The sequence below is a fragment of the Saccopteryx bilineata genome, chromosome 1 (genome assembly GCF_036850765.1).
Source record: "Saccopteryx bilineata isolate mSacBil1 chromosome 1, mSacBil1_pri_phased_curated, whole genome shotgun sequence".
Lineage (NCBI taxonomy): Eukaryota > Metazoa > Chordata > Mammalia > Chiroptera > Emballonuridae > Saccopteryx > Saccopteryx bilineata.
In genome coordinates this window covers 224,760,896-224,777,552 of record NC_089490.1, presented here as the reverse complement: position 1 = coordinate 224,777,552, position 16,657 = coordinate 224,760,896, and the positions used below count along the sequence as shown (strand labels likewise).

The 16,657-nt window shown below is 51.4% G+C and overlaps 1 protein-coding gene across 1 annotated transcript in view; it reads right to left on the bottom strand.

The window, feature by feature from the left end:
- Window positions 1–15,276: 15,276 nt before the first annotated feature.
- The window catches only part of KIF26B (kinesin family member 26B), a 461,617-nt gene continuing 460,236 nt past the window's right edge, over window positions 15,277–16,657 (bottom strand). The window contains exon 15 of the mRNA XM_066236524.1: window positions 15,277–15,994. Within this exon, the coding sequence (XP_066092621.1) occupies window positions 15,846–15,994 (149 nt within the window). The 3' untranslated portion in view covers window positions 15,277–15,845. The remainder of the gene's footprint in view (window positions 15,995–16,657) is intronic.

The following is a 16,657-nucleotide window of genomic DNA, read 5'->3' as shown; positions in this document are numbered from 1 at the left end:
GAGTTCGAATGTGCTTGTACATAGCAAGGTGCTGAGTTGTTGTAAGGTGCTAGCTAGGAAGGCTGGTAAGTAGGTTATGGAAACCAGACATTGACGTCAGTGTTCACGGGACTGAGCATGCATTTACCATCATGAATGTGAAATAATAACAGGAATTAGATAAGGAAGTTATTGTGCCCTGTCAAGAAATGTTCCCTGGAGGATTTAGGTAGTTTTTTGTACATTAAATATTGGACAGTTACTGGATTTTTACGAGATTTGGGGGAACATTGACTCGTCACATTTCAAGGACATGTAACATCTATGCTCTGGGACTTCCTTCTATGGGCTTGTACTTTCTATATGTAGAGTATCCATTTCTAGCTAATCTATAAGATTACATATTATCCACTTCTTTGTTTTTCTGGTTTTCAGTAAAAAAGCCAGGCAACCTGCTCTGTGGCTGTTGAACCCATTCACCCATTGAAAATCTATGTCCTCTGCCAGGTCCTGTGCTGGTGTGGGAAGAAACAGACATTGTGTGTACAGTCAGAAAGTCGCCCTCCTTTCCTCCCCTTCTCGTTCTCTCCCTCCCTTCCCTATCTCTCCCCCTTCCCTATCTCTCCCCCTTCCCTATCTCTCCCCCTTCCCTTTCTCTCCCCCTTCCCTATCTCTCCCCCTTCCCTTTCTCTCCCCCTTCCCTTTCTCTCCCCCTTCCCTTTCTCTCCCCCTTCTCATTCTCTCCCTCCCTTCCCGTTTTCTCCCTCCTTTCCCTTTCTCTCCCCCTTCCCTTTCTCTCCCCTTCTCGTTCTCTCCCTCCCTTCCCTTTCTCTCCCCCTTCCCTTTCTCTCCCCCCTTCCCTTTCTCTCCCCCTTCCCTTTCTCTCCCCCTTCTCGTTCTCTCCCCCCTTCCTGTTCTCCCCCCTTCCCTTTCTCTCCCCCTTCTCGTTCTCTCCCTTCCCGTTCTCTCCCCCCTTCCCTTTCTCTCCCCCCTTCATGTTCTCCCCCTTCCCGTTCTCTCCCCCCTTCCTGTTCTCCCCCCTTCCCTTTCTCTCCCCCTTCTCGTTCTTTCCCTTCCCGTTCTCTCCCCCCTTCCCTTTCTCTCCCCCCTTCCTGTTCTCCCCCCTTCCCGTTCTCTCCCCCTTCCCTTTCTCTCCCCCCCTTCCCTTTCTCTCCCTTTCTCTCCTTTTCTCTCCCTCTCTCCTGAATTATTTGAGAATAAGTTGCTGACATGGCAGAAAGTTTCTGAGTTTTCTCAGGAGGCAAAGATGCAAAGTGACTTGGAGAGATGAGCATCTTAAAAAAACAAGGGATTGTTGAAAGCTCTTCCTGAGAAAACAAAAATGTAGGCATCGCCCGGGGATGTGTGATGTAGAGAAAGACAGGAGCGGCTGGTGTCCCATCTCTACCCTAAGATTTGTGACCTTGGAAATGACTTTTGCACCCACTGACAACCGAACTCAGTAAATAATCTCTGAGCTGGCTTCTAGCAGAAGCATTTTGTGATGCTGTATCTGAGTGGCACTTTTTTCTACCATGAGATCCCAGGGTAAAAGCAATTTAGTCTTGCCCACAGGTGCCAAATACCCTTGCCAACAGTTTTCCCATAGGCTTGACAGCCCGAGCTCTCTCACAGAGCACCCAGCCTCCTGTCCCCCTGTGAGCTCCTGTCCTCTGGTCAAGCCAAGTGCCTGCCAGTCCTGTTCTCTCCTGTCCCTGTGTCCACACTATTTCGGTTTCAAATGCCCTTCTCTCTTGGCTCTGATGACCCTGGGAACTTTCTGCTCCTTCTTCCTGATCTTCCTCTGTGCTGCCTGGACGCCTGTTCCCTTATTCCTGACCCACCCCACCCCTACCCCATCGCCTCAGCTACTGACACCAGGCCTGGCTCATAGTAGGTCATCATTGGATAAATATGCCTTAAGAAAGTGGACCAGGCATGATGTTGGGCTGGGTGGAGAATGATCCTGTCCCAGGCCAATAGGGGGAGCAAGGTATCAAAATAGGCAAATACTATGTAAGGGAGGGTGATCGTGATGGTGACAGCGGTAAGCTTCAAGTGATAAGGCAGCTCACAGGAGTGCATCTTTCAAAACCAGAAAGCCTTCCATCACGCTGGGCTGATGTGCACTTGGACATGGCCCACAGCGCCCTGCAGGGGCATGCATTGAAGTGTTTGCTAGACTAGAAGCTCCATAAGGGTTTGGACCCTATCCGCCGCACTCACCATGGTCACCCCAGCTTCCAGCCTCTCTGACACATTGTGGGAGCCAGTAAATACTTGTGCAGTGACTCTTGAGTGAGGCACCTTCTCATCTTCCCTCTTCCTTTCTGACTCGTCCTTGTCCAAAGGCATGAGCTAATACTTACTTCAATGGGGGCGGTGCTGAAGATCAAAGGCAATGCTAAATATGAGGCCCTGGGTAGAGTGTAAAGTGCTCTGTAAACACGCATTACCACTCACGGTTTCTTCCCTTGCAGGGGGGCACACTGGGTGAAGCTGTGCTGGGCTGACCTGCTTGGGGTTCAGCTGTCCTCAGGACCTGTTTATGCTCCTGTCAATGCAAACAAGACTCAAGCATTCCCAGTTTACCATTCCTTAAGAAGTTTTGTGGGTTTTAATAAGGACCTTCGAGATTTGTTTCTCTGCAACTAGAGAAGGATCATTCAGGTGCAGTAATTAGGGTTCCCACAGTCACTGCTCTGCGGAGGGTCCTAATGAGGGCTTCTCTTTTTCTTTATCAGACTCTCCCAGAGGGAGCTCTTATTGGAGGAGGAGACCCGCGGTCATGGAGGGAGGTAGCCTGTGTTAGCTAGGCTCCCCAGAGGGGGACCAGTGGGGTGTGTGCGCGGGTAAGGATGCTGGGTCGATGCACATGACCTGGGTCACACAGGAGTCTGAAGGGGGCTGAGCCATGCTTAAATAATGGAGGAGCCAGGAGAATGGCTCAGGAGGCTGCAGAGAGGCACATCTTCGAGCCTGGTCCTCATCTTGTCTGTGTTCCAGTGGCTTACCCTGCACCTTTAGGGAGGGGAGGAAAAATTGGCGAACAGGTTCAAGGTGCAGGAGCATGCTCCCTTGGGCAGGAGGGAGGAGGAGACGGCAAGAGGTGTGAGCGCCCCAGGGTTTGGCGCGGCCCTTCCCTTCTAGCCAGCCACACCACTGACTGTCTGAAGTGCTTGGGCAGTTTGCAGGCTCCGCCTTCCTAGTTACAAACCACATGACACTGAGCCTGTTAGGAGAAGGAATGGAGTGCAAATGAAACTGCTCCGTCCCTGGCTCCCCAAACACGTCCACAGGGAGAAAGGGGACCAGCTGGCAATTGGGGTTGTTGGTGAAGTCAGTTCAGCTCTTCTAGTGTCCAGAAAAGAAACTGGTGAGGGCAGGAGCCCAGGGGCCGAGGGAGCCCCTGAGGAAGGTAGAATGCATCTCCTCTCAGCCTTGGGCCCTTTCTCACCTCCCCCTTCTCCTTTCTACTTTCTGTTGGAAATCCAGTGCCCTCCATGAGCCTGCCACCCTGCGGCCAGTCTGCTGCTGGGGCTGAATGCTCCCCTCTAGGGCAGAAGCAGTTGCAGAGACGGCAGCCTGGCCCAGTGCCTTCTGCGGTGCCCAGGGCCGGTTTGCACTTAACAGAGGGGGCGTTACCCTGTGTGCGGGGCTGGGGCTTAGTTAAGAGTGTGCCGAGTGGACTTTAGGAGCACTGCGTGTTACAGTCGTGTCCCTGCTGCCATAACCTGGAGCCTCTGCTGCCCTCACGCCCTCTGGACACAGAGCAATGGCCTGTAGCTCAAGTGTGAGCACACTCCGTCTGTGCCATGTCTCCCATCTCTCTTCCCTTCACACCTCGGGAGGTTGGCTCTGAGAAACCCAACCTGGACCACCTCCGTGGGGCCAAGGAGGGCCCTGGCATGGGTGCCGTTCCTTCTATGAGTGGATGCCTTGTCTCTGCAGGTGGCCACACGTCCCCACGGGTAGGCATAGCCTTTCTTCTGACAGGCATGTGTGAACACAGGTGTGGTCACTCTGTAAAACATTATCTCTCAGTGAAATGTGTTAGTGAAGACCACCACCATCTTTGCTCGGTGTGGAAAATGGTGGCTGCAGGAAAGGGTACATGTGGTAGCCTCGTGACCTGCCAACCCAACACTGAGGTCCAGGCTATGACCACTGGTGCATGCCGAGCAGGTCAGGCCTCTCCCCAGCACGGCAGCTGTAGCATGAAGACTGTTGTATCATCTGGGTGGTAATTTCTTTAAAGTGTTTAGTATAGACAATGGTGTGTGTGTGTGTGTGTGTGTGTGTGTGTGTGTGTGTGTGTGTGTACACAGACTTGAATGTCCACCATAGGAGTTGTCAGCCTGATTCAGGCGTTTGGGGTCTGGGGACCCAAGGGTCGGAGACCCACTGTGGGACCTTGGCTTTGTGCTGGCTCCATTGTAAGCCAGCGTCGATTTGAACGTGAGTTTCTTCGTGAGATGGTGAGATGGAGTGCAGGCTACTGCCCTTCAGCAGAATCTGCTTCCTTTATTGAGGTTCATTTAATTGAGGGGTAGGGCATTCAGCAGGGCAAAGAATGTTCAGGATCTTTGTGGAAAGGGGTGGGGATTCCTCAGAAGAGCTCTGTTGGCCATTTTGTGTCCTTATATGGGCTGTTTCCGCTCATGGTGGCTGGAAGTGTGTTGTTTGGCATGCTCATGTATTACAATGAGCGCTTAACAAGGCTAGGGGTAGTGAAATTAGTAAGTGAAATCATAACTGGTAAGTGAAATTAGTCTCCATGTTGGGTCGAGCTGGTCTCTGCTGGTTCTAAGCCATAAATCCAGTGGAGGGGGAGTGCCTCATTTCTTGTTGACAGTTCCTGCAGCTTCCCCTGTAGATCACAGCCATCTTGTTACATGTCCACGTCACGCCCCTGAAGCAGTAATCTGGAACCCACCACCCTGGAGTAAGGTTGGTTAGCCTGTGAAGGACCCTGTGAAGGAATCCACACTCCAGAAGTCCCCATAATAAGCACTTTAAGTCTCATGAGCTAATTCCAAACAAGAGACCCATGAATGAACATCTAAGGCATTTAGAAATTATTTTACCAAGCACAGTAAGTGGAATTGATGTGGTTGACTTGGAAAATATTATAAGCTCCACCGTCCTTGCCTGAGGGGGGAATAGGAACCCAGCAAATCAGGGCCCTGTCCCCTTTGGAGCTAGGCCCTGGGCTCCCTGTACTCAGTGAAGGACTGGAGGGTCTCCCCGAGTATCTGAGGACAGAAAGACTCCAAGACTTCATGGAGCTCTTGGGAGCAGTCCACATGACCATGGCGAACTGCTGACCAACAATGTTGTACATGTGGCAGAATCCTGCCTGAGATCTCATTAACCACCTGGGAGCCAGGTTTAGGGACTGGGGGACATGCAGCCCAGCTGCTTCTAATGGGTGGAAGCCCCTGATAACTACAAACCAACGGACAAGCCTGAGGAGCACAGGCCCTGGGAGCGTCTTTGTTCTAATTATTAAAACGAATGTCTGTCACTCTCCCTACACATGGCGAATGCTGGCAGATTCTGACACACAGCATCGAGGATGGCTGAGGCCACACTCCTCCTCCAGGGGAGGAGTCAGCCCAGAGGTGCTCGGTGTCTCCCTCAACATCACCTACAAGGTGTAGCCCTCCGACCAGCACCCGGGCTCCGGGACGCCTCGGCCCAAGCATGACACCGTGTGCCAGGCTCCTCTGTAACTTTCTGAGAGTAACACCCCACCCTCTGTCTCTTGTATCTGAACACTGAGCCAGACACTGGGGGCCACAGATGAGCTTCACTTCTCATGTCTGGAGAGATCTGTACCAACAGACCTTGTGAAGATAGCTCTTTTTTACCCCCCCCCCTCACATTTCAGTTACTTTTCCACAGTTGCTTCTCTTTGTTCAACCTAGTATAAGCTCATTTAGGTTTTGACACTTCTTTGCGTCTTCTTTGAATGTTCTCGTGCCACATAAAACTTATATTAAATAGAATTGTGTGCTTTTCTCCTGTTCATCTATCTTAGGTCGAATAAATTCTCAGCCCCAGCCGAAAACCCCAAGAGGGTGGAGGTGAGGTTTGGCTGCCCTGCACCCCCAGCAGCCTGGCATTTAGGGACAAATACATGCACCCTACATTGTGATTCAGAGCACTGTAGGCTAAGAATTTGGAGTTGTCCCAGTTTGGAATGCCTTAATATATATTTGTGGAATACAGAAAATGTGTGAATCGATACAACAGAAGGTCAGAGACAGAGAGACGACTCTCTTGGAGGCCGCGGGGTCGGTTCCGTTGTTCTGGGTGGACAGCTTGAAGCCCAGCCACTCTCAGCATGTGGAAAATGTCGTCTTGCATTACTCTTGTCACAGCAATTTCACTTCGAGGAATGCATCCTAGGGGATTTGTCAGGGAGGTAACAAAGAGATATATGCTCAACATGTTTATTATGGTGTAATTTATCACAGCAAAAAAGTGGAAACAATTTTAAGGCCCAATAGCCAGGAATAAATAGTGCCTAATGACGGCCCATCTACCTGATGGGATGTCCCGCAGCCATTAGAAGGCAGGTGGAGGAGTGCGGACCGGCTGGGAGGGGAATGTGCACAGCAGGTTCTTGAGGGGAAGCAAGCAGATTCCAAAAGGGTTTGTCCAGGATGCCCCAGAATTTGTAACACAGCGTGCGATGGTGTGTGTTTCTGCAAAACAATCAGAGGGCTTCTCCCTGGAGTGAGATTAAAGGTCATTTTTATTTCTATTTCCAGCCTTTCAAAAGTCAAGTTAAAAAGGGAAAAAAAAGGCCTTTTTCTTGCCAGGTATTCAGGGACCCTGGGGGTTCGTGGATTTCTGTGGTCTGGCGGAAGGCCTCTATTTTGAGTTTTCTTCTGAGCACATACAAGGTGACGTAACGTGTGCATCTGGACCAGGGACCACTGGGGAGGAAAGGGGTAGAAAGGGTGGCTGAGCAAGGGCGATTTAACCATTTTAAAACCAGAAGCACTGTTTACTCCACACACGAGTGGACCCCAAGCACGAGCAGCTTCCTCGGGTGGCCTCTGGGTCTCCTTCCCTGCAGGGGAGGCCGGGTGGTGTGGGGAGACAGCCCCCCCTCACTCCCTAACCCTCACAGCCACCTGGATTCTTCTGGAACTCTTGGCAAATGGAGGGAGGACACTTCTGAAGAAGGGTGGGAGGCCCCCAGCTGAATGGCGTGGCGAATGGTGTTGGGAGACATGACCTGGCCCTCCCCTCTTCCCCAGCAGAGGCCTGAGGGAGTGATTACCATGGGGTGGTGACTTCCACAATGACCTATGCTTGTTCTCCCTCCCTCCCTCCCCGTCCTGCCCTCCCAGCCTTAAGAGGTTGCTCCTGGAGGTGGAGCCTTGGCATGGTGAGAGGTAAGGGGGCACAAGTTGGGCATTGGTGGGAGAAGCCCTCGCTCTGCATTAAGGGGGCATCTGTGTGCCTGTTCATCATGGGGTTTGTTTGCTGGCCAATCTTGCTGACTTGAGTTCTCGAAGCCTGAAGTCTGAGTGACTCAGTGCCAGCTGCATCTAGAGCAACACACGTGCTCAGTCAAGGCCGGTGTGGACATTGCCTTAGACACGCTGACTAGGAACCCAAGGGCTGCACACAGCTTTTTCATCTCTTGGACAGAAAAATGCTTTAGGAGGCCAAAGCTGGTCAGTGGTTAGGAGGTCAAGGTGATGTGGGTAATAAACCAAGGGCATGGGCGTGACCCGGTGTGGGCCTGGTCCCCCTGCTCCCCTGTGAATTAGGGGCCGATTCCCTGCTGGGCATTGGCTGGTGCCGACCTTCAGTCCTTTTGTTAAGGGAATCTGCAGAGTCTGGCCCAGGCTGTTTCTTTTTCCTCTTCTCACAAATTTACCTACTCCTTCATTCCTTTGGCTGATTCTGTTTGAGGACCCTTGCTGCTCCAGGCTTTGCTCTGGATGCTGGTGCTGAGTATAGAGGAACAGGAGACAGCTGTGCGTGCTGGGAGCACACCAGCTGCTGACGGGCCAGCAGGCCAGTACGCTGACACTCCCGGTCCTCTGGGTATTGATAAGGGGCTTCTAGAAACAGAGCTTCAGCGGGCAGAGCAAGTGCAAGGAGAGACAGGCCCTCGGCAGGACTGGGACGCGTGTCTCCCTGCAGAGCAGGGACAGTCAGCTCTGCGGGGATGGTGGCCCCTTGCCTTATCATGTCCCTTCCATCCCCAGGGGCACCTAGAAGAGTGTGCCATGGTGGGTAGAGTATCAGTGTCCTCCTGCAGGTATAAAGCAGGGTTGGAAGGATGGAAAAAATGGAAGTAATGATTTAATACACACATACAATTCGGATTAGATAGTTTTCCTTAAGGGGAGAATGGGGCTCAGAACCAGTTCTGGATGCTGCCTTGTGTTCGGTCCCCCCAGGGGAGTGGCCAGGGTTATCGGTGGTACCTCCACTTGCTTTTCTTTGAAGGCATTAGTTCTAGAAAACCCTTATGGCTTTTGCTAGAGTGGTCCAAAGGGGCCCAAGAGGATCTGGTCTCCCTCGGGGAAGAAGAAAAGTGGGGAGCCAGGGAGGTGGGCGTGTCTGGGCCAGCTCAGCGGAGGAGGATCTGGAGCAGGGCCCAGCCAGGAATAGTATGTATTTGCTTTGAGTGGCCACAGTCCTCTCTTGGGACTGTGGAGCTCCCAGTGATTGGATGGACGTGGTGCCAGTATCTTATAAGGTGGCCTCATTGTGGCCCAGGGAAAAGTGTCAATGGGAAGAGTTTGTCCTGTGTGACATGGTGGGGGGGAGGGGACACCTCCCCTGTGTTTGGACTGGGTTTGATCTCTTACCTGAGTGTGCACAGTCCCAGTTGAGACAAGCACCATGGTGACGGGCCACATGCCCCAGAGAACGGCCCATATACTGTGGGGGCTCCAAAAACAGTGGACTGGGGAGGGGGGCTGTCACTAGTTCAACAAAAATATCACCACATCAACACTAAGCTTGTTGACACTTTTCATGTGTGATCTCCAGCCCAGTGCCTGTCTTTCAGGGACACAGAACGACACCGGGCTCTGTGATTCGCCCCACTGCCCCCATCCTAGATGGGCTTCTGAACTTGCTGGAGGCCAGCCCCACAGTGGGACTGGGCAGGTGTCTTCTAGAAAGTCCCTAGGGGCCTGGGAGGAAGATCTTGGCTGAGGCACTCATTCCCCAAGCCTTGAACTACCCCCCCCACACACACACAGATAAATTGGAAAGAAGAATTCATGACTCTCAGTAGAATAAAAGTGAACATTTAATGCCACTATAATTTGATTCTTTTTAAACACCAGATTCTTTTTTGACAACATTTTACACCTTATATGCCAGCAAACAATGTCTTCACACTGGGAATGGCACACAGATTAATGGAGTCAGATCACCAGTTTGTGTGAACTATGACTTTCTTTTCCAGACTGTTCCCAGAGAGCCTGCTCCTGTAGAGTGCGATCAAGCCGACGACTAACTTTTCCATAGCCGTGTAAAGGGCCAGACCAAACCTGGCCTCTTTGCAAACAGGCTGTTGGGACCTGCCCAGGTACAGAACAGCTGAATTTCTGACTTTATCAAATTAACTTTTAACAAATGAAGTTTATTAAAGTTCTTTTTAACAGCAAACACTTGTAAGCTAAGAACTTAATGTTCAAAATGGCACCAATCTTTTATCCAGTTAAACAGTGAATTTCAAACAATGACATTAAATACTACCATTGAATTTTAAAACAGGATTTCATGAACTTGTTTGTAAATTTTCTGTTTCTGACACAATAAATGCACTTGGGCAGGCCTCGACTCCAATTTTTAAATGGGCCCATTTCTACAGATAAGCATATTTATATATACATAACATACACACCAGAGCTGAAGGGACCACAATGATCATTTAGCACAATGTCCTCATTTTACAGATGAGAAAGTTCCAGAGAAGTCAGATAATTCTCCAAAGCCATAGACTACTGTCAGAATGGGAATTAGAACTCAGGTGTCCTGTCCTGGGCTCCTCACCATGGCCCATACCTTCTGTACACATGCACCCCCTTCGCCCCCATGCACACACACATCAGTCCCTAGGTGTGGTGTGTGTTCACCTGTACACACACCAGGTGCAACAGCACCTTGTGGGAAGAGTCCAAGATGCTGGACTGGAGTCCCACTCCTGCTAGAAAACTACTCTGGGAACTTGGGCCAATCTGTTGACTTCAGTTTCTTCATCTAGAAGTGATTGTCCCCAGCACCTAGCAGAGCCCTAATTTCTTCAAAGCACTTCCCATCAGCTACACCGTTTTCTCTTTACACTCCCTCCGAGGAGTCTGCCACCAGGGAGACTGAGGCTCAGCAAAGTAAGCAACTTGTCCAAGGCTGCGTAGCAAGTGAGGACTCAGGCCTGTCACCTCCCGTCCTCATCCCAGCTCAAGGCTTTTCCTCCTGGGTTTAGCTACCTCTCAGATGAGATGGCTGTCCCAGCCCCTCCCTCCCTCCCTCTAGAGATCCAGCGAGGGGACAAGATGCTTTAAGTATTACGGCTTGTGAGACTGACTAAAGTGCTTTGATTTCTCCAGAATAAACACAGGTACTGTATATACCCAAGGTGAGGAACTCCAGTTGCTTTTCTAATCCCTCTAGGAGCACTGGGGGGTGAGGTGGGGTGGAGATTTTAGGAACAAGAACCTAATACTGTCCACATTCTTCTCAGATTTTAGCAGTGAACCAGCAGGCAGAGGTTGGCTCCTCCTCCCCCAGGCCCCTGAAGGCTGATTTCCAAGCCAGTTATCATAAAATTCAAAGGTACCTTTTCCCTTTTAGCTACTTACTATAGAAACAGCTTAGACTTTGCACTAAGCCCATACTCTAAGGACTGGATCCTAATCCCTGTTCTCCTGATTTATCTATCTTTCCTTCCCTTGGCCCATGGCTCGCTAGAGGGAGGGGGAACCAGATACAGACAGACCCAGCAAACTCACACACGGATGGCGGTTCCCACCGTGATGTACAAATAAAGCATAGAACATGAGCGATGCTCTACAACAACAGCCTGAGTTTACAAACAAATGGTAACTTCACAGATTGCATGTGACAGACAACGTGGGATGTTGCTTAGCAATATGGAGGATGCAGAGAAGGAGCCTTTTCAGTTCTGACGGCAATTTCTGTGTCCCTGTAACAGGTGTATGAATGCCAGCACTTACCCTTCACACACGGCCACTATTTAGAGAATATTCACTATATGCAATGGAGCTTACGCATTCCTATGCCCACTATTATGATATCATCTCTGGTTCTAAGTAGGGCCACCCAAAAGCAAAAGGTATGTTTAGGGATGGATAAAATGGGCTTTTAAGAATTTTCAAAACACTTTTTTGTGAGAAGATAAGTTTGAAGTTGTAAGAGCTTCTGGATTGGAGCCATGATTTTACCTGGGGAAATGATGAGCAATTTATAATAGAAAAGTATATTTTTGTCAGGAAGATTGCTAAGTGACAGATGATGAGTTTTTACCTGTGGATGTTGTCAGATTTGCTGGAAGAGAAAGAGATAAGACAATCCAAAGAGAGATTTCTACCACCAGTCCCCCGACCACACCCCAGACAGGAGACCACTTATGGTCAGTGTCGGGAGGCCGGCCGACTGGCCTCTGTCATGGGCAGTGAAGGCTCATGGGTAGCAGCACTGGAGAGTGTCCCTCTATGGTGCACGGGCTCCAGGGACGGTGGGAACAGGTTCTTCAGCAGCGACTAGTCACAAACAGGGTCTCAGCGTGGTCCTCACTGGCGTGGCTTCGAGTGTAAAGCACGTGGCCTTTAGAAGTGAGGAACTCTTCCAGGATATGCTCAATGAGGGGGCAGTATTCTAGCAGGTAAGAAGGACGAGCAAATTTCTGATTCTTCTGGTTTCATTTTGGAAAAGAACTCATCTTCAGTAACTTCTCTTACAGCTACAAAGCCTTGTGAGAAGGAATTTAAAAGCATTCACTACATCATTATTTTGGGAGTGATGGACTCATGGTGGCCGACGATGTGGACAGTAGTGTGGAAATCCAGGTTCAGGCAAGCCCTGCCCTCTGACCCCAGGAGCCCAGGCTGCATGGCTGCTCCACACACTGACACCTGTGAGAATGCCTATGGATGAGCCAAAATGCGTGGTCCACATCCAAGCCAAAGCCCAAAGGGCTTCTTGCCCAGCTGAAAGGGAATGCAGAGGACCAGCACCAGGTGGTGAGTGTGCAGACGACTTGGGGACACACACCCTGGATGCTGTCTGTGGCTACATTGCAGCCGGTGCCACCTTCCAGGGACACATTCTTTAAGTTTGAGGCTAACTTGTGACAAACTGGGCCAGATTTCTGCCTGCTGTGGTCCCCACGCCGGGCTGTATGGCTTTGTAATCGCAGCCTCTACCCCCTCTCCAGCTTGGGGTCCCTGGTGTGAGCCCCACCTGTATCAACACAGGACCAACCCGGCGTTACATCTCAATTCCCTGTGCTCAGAACAGCCATCAGAGATAAAACGGCAGGCTCCAATTTCAAATCTGGAAGAGATGGAAGTTAGCAACGACCGGGGGGGGGGGGGGGGGGTCAAGGACAGGAAGATCAAAGGCAGCAGGCTCTCAGGTGGGGGCGCAGGGCACGGCCAGCCCAGGATGAAACGGAAGACCGTCACCGTGAAATGTGGTCCGGATTTGCTCCTGGGAAGCAGCATCAGTATTGCTGTCTCCCGTTTTTGGGTCCAAGTTCTGTTCTGTTGCTGATGCTTCCATGTGTGTGTGGGGGGGGGGGGCAGATTTCAGACAAGGAATTCAGGCTTCTGTATCTAAAAGTTCATTTCAAATTAGCGGTTTCTGGTCTCTTTGTTCGTGGATATGGAATGGAAATGGGTTCTCTGTTACCAAAAGCAAAAGGAGAACTGGGCCCACTTCCCCCTGGCCCGGGAAGGAGACCAGTCCTCAGTTCCTGAGACAGCTTCAGGAGTGCTCCAGGCCTGCTGTCCCCCATGCCAAGGGACCGTCTCCCGTTTGACCAGCTCGTCGTACAATAGGAAGGATCACTGCAGCACAAAATTCCCTTCTTCACGTGGCTTATCAGCACTTGGTCTAGGGAGCTGTCTGTGGTTCACTTAGGTTAAAAGAAAGCACTGAACAGACAACCTCCACATGAGTTGTTTCTCTGTGCCACCACGGACAGTATCCCGAGAGCCATGCATTCCACGGTGTGGCGTCTGGGGACTGCCCAGCTGACTTGGTGAGGTAGGCAGCTCCTGGTTCACTCCACCCTTCTTCTGCTAGCTCACAGAGGCTCTAGAGCAAGCGTCTCCAAACTACGGCCCGCGGGCCACATGTGGCCCCCTGAGGCCATTTATCCGCCTCCCCCCCCTCCCCGCGCACTTCCGGAAGGGGCACCTCTTTCATTGGTGGTCAGTGGGAGGAGCACTTGTATGTGGCAGCCCTCCAACGGTCTGAGGGACAGTGAAATGGCCCCCTGTGTAAAAAGTTTGGGGACCCCTGCTCTAGAGTGAGATAGGTGTAGGCAGTGGGACCCAGAGGCCACCCCCAGGGAAAGATGCTACTGATGACACTTGAAGTCTGCAGCTGTTCTCACTCAGTGTCAGTCCTGGAGCATGGCAGGGCCCCTGTGCTGGCCAGCCAAGGGAACTGGCCACCGTGGTGACCTCGGGGCAGGTGGAGACGTGCCGGGGCAAAACCTGTAGGGACACTAATTGCTGATCAAGACAATTTGTTTCTAACAAAGGCTAGAATACTTACCTTGGACAACCCCCCAATTGAAGGCTTTAATGAAGCAGTATATTTGAAACCAACAACCGAAAGGGATGCCAGATAGAAAACTCAAACTCACAAGACTGGGACCCCTTGGGGTCCAGAAGCTTCCCTGATGGTGCCATTGAACAAGCCTATTCACAGAAGTGCTGACACCAGAGGTGTGACAGAGCCTGGGCCAGGCCCTGCAGAATAGGATAGAGTCTAAGGAGATGGGGAGACCCTGCTCCCCCAGGTAACAGAGGCACCTGTCAGCATGGAGGGGAATGGTCTGTTCCAGAGTAACCTTGCACCAGGTGGTGGCATGTTCACCTGTCAGATGTGAGCTCCGCACGGGAGGGGGCTCTCACAGAAGGTCAAGCTGGACTCGCCATCCCCAGAGCCTCCGTCTATGGGGCTGACTTCCCAAAGACAGCTGACAGGCCCCTTGTGTTCTGTTCTGATAGGAAAAGATCGGGGCTGAGAAACTCACAAGACTCCAGCGCCTCTGGACTGAGTTCGGCTGCACAGACCACTACACCCACTGTGCTGGGCCACCTGCACCCAGAGATGCATTCACAAACGCAAAGGTCTTCTTTCCTTGGAGTTGGTTAGTGGGGATTGTGGACCGTGGAAACAGGCTTATGAGATATGCTGCATTTGAGGGCCAAAACCTCTGTACAACCCTGAGCCCCCCGTGGCAGTGGGCAGACCGCAGGGGCCTGGGAGAGGACCCTACGCTGGGAGGTGGAGGATGCCTTGCTGCTCCACAGCTGGCACAGAACAGTCCTCCACCTCGGGTTCCTGTCACTAAAATGGGTATAATAATAACCAACAGGAACCGTAGCCCAGCCTTAAGAATGAGGTCCAAAGTTCCCGGGAGCCAAGGCCTGTATCTCCATATGCATGAAATGGTGAATGACAGGAAACCTCTCTGCCCCAGGTGCCCAGGTAGGGGGACAAGCCTGGTCCTTTCCTGGGATGGAGGCTTTGAGACACAGGAAAACTGGGCCGTCTCAGAGCTAGGCAGCACCCTGGAACGCAGGAAGTAGGTGCGACCCCATTGGCCTTTTCTGTTCTAAAGCGACACTGCTGGCCTCTGAATGGGACAGAACCCCCTGCCCTAAGAAATTCACAAAACTGGGGAACAAGAACTGTGACTCTGGTGAGCTAGTTCAAGCTCTCCGTCCAGAGCCTTCAGAACCAAAGACTCGAGGGCCATGAGAACCCTGGACTAACGGGTAAAGGAGCCCAAATGTGCGTGAGGACTTGGAGGGAAACTGGATATGAAACAGATGCCTCGCCCATAGAGGCCCCTTTTCCCTTAAAGATGAAGCCTCTTTCCTCTCATTCTCTCATGCTCACGTGCACCTGCCCCTGCACGGACCTTATGATGCTGCCTGTGCCAGTTCTGAGAGGAGGCATCGAATGCCCCCTGCTGCTCCTTCTTTGGACCACCACTGGCTTGTGCCTGTGAGGTCTCTGTGTCCTGCGTGGGTGGTCTTACTGGGAGAACTGTAAGACAGTTAACATTTATTCGTATGCAAAACTGGTTAGGAAATAGCGCTACAAACACAACTTAGAAACAGCAAGTCAGAAACAGGATAAAATACCAAGAGAACACGAGCTGTAAATTCATGTCAGAAATGTGTTCGGTTTTCGTGTTTGTTTTGTTGTTTGCATCTTGACTAGCACCATCTGTACACGAGGGAGTAGGGATGTAAATGTCTGGACAGTAATAAAGATTTGCAAGGCACTTCGTCACTCTGGATAACGTTTTGTTGTTTTGTCTCCGCTTTCGACAGCAACCCCCCCATCCGCCCTCGCCCCTTCCCATGAAATCGGGGGAAGAGGGAGGTCTCGCCTACCGGTCGTTCTTACATACAAACAAGTTCTAGAAAGTTCCTCAAAGTGCTTTTTCAGTCTCACGGAGCCTCCACATCCCTTGTTTTCTCCTCCCATGCGTGTTGGGTGTTTTCACCTTTCCTACAGAAAACACGACTGCTCAACGTCACCGCAGACCTGCCACCAACCTTCCTCCTACTCCTGTGGTCTCCACGCTGCTGGGCCGGCCGGCCCCCTCACCGGCGCCTGGAGGTGATGTCGAAGCAGGTGATCATCATGAGGTGGGCCTTGCAGAAGTTGACGCGGCTCTCCAGGCGCTCCGTCACGCACTCCAGTGCCTCCAGGTACTCCAGGGAATCCAGCTCCCACACCTGCTCCAGGTCGACTGCAAGGGAGGAGAAGCCGCTGGGAAGACAGCTGGCACTGTCCTCGCCCCCTCCCGGTGAGGGTGGAACGCTATTTACATCTGCAGTTACACTGGGCCTTCGTTCCAGCTAGACTGCTAGGTCCCTTAGTTTTACTGAGACTATACCAGGGGCTAAGGTGACATTCAACTCTACCCACTTGCCCCCATCTCTGTCACAGGGCTTGAGACTACCAGCTCTGTTAAGTCTAAAATAAAGAAATCTTCTAGTTGAGGTGGGAGAATCTCTTGCTTTTGGGGGTCCTGCACTACTATCTAAGCAGGTAGAGAACCTTATCTCTGGGTACTTCTTGGTTTAGTTCCCATACTCACTGGTCATTCAGAAAATATGGTGATAATTAGTAATTTCTATTAATTACTAATTCTGTTAATTACTGATCATTAATAATAATTGTAGATCGCTATATTAAGTAAGATTTGTTGCACTCAGAAGATAAGCTGAGGTTTAAGACCCAGCTGCCAGCCCTCACTCAGGCCTGCACTGAGGAAGAAGTCTGTTTCCCTCAGTTCTTCAAGAGCAGTTGTCCAGGGCCACCCCCTCCTGGCCCCAGGACCCCTACTTAGTCCAGTGGTGACTGGGCTGGGGCTGCTGGCCGGGGTCCCCGGCCGCTTCAGGGTTGCAGC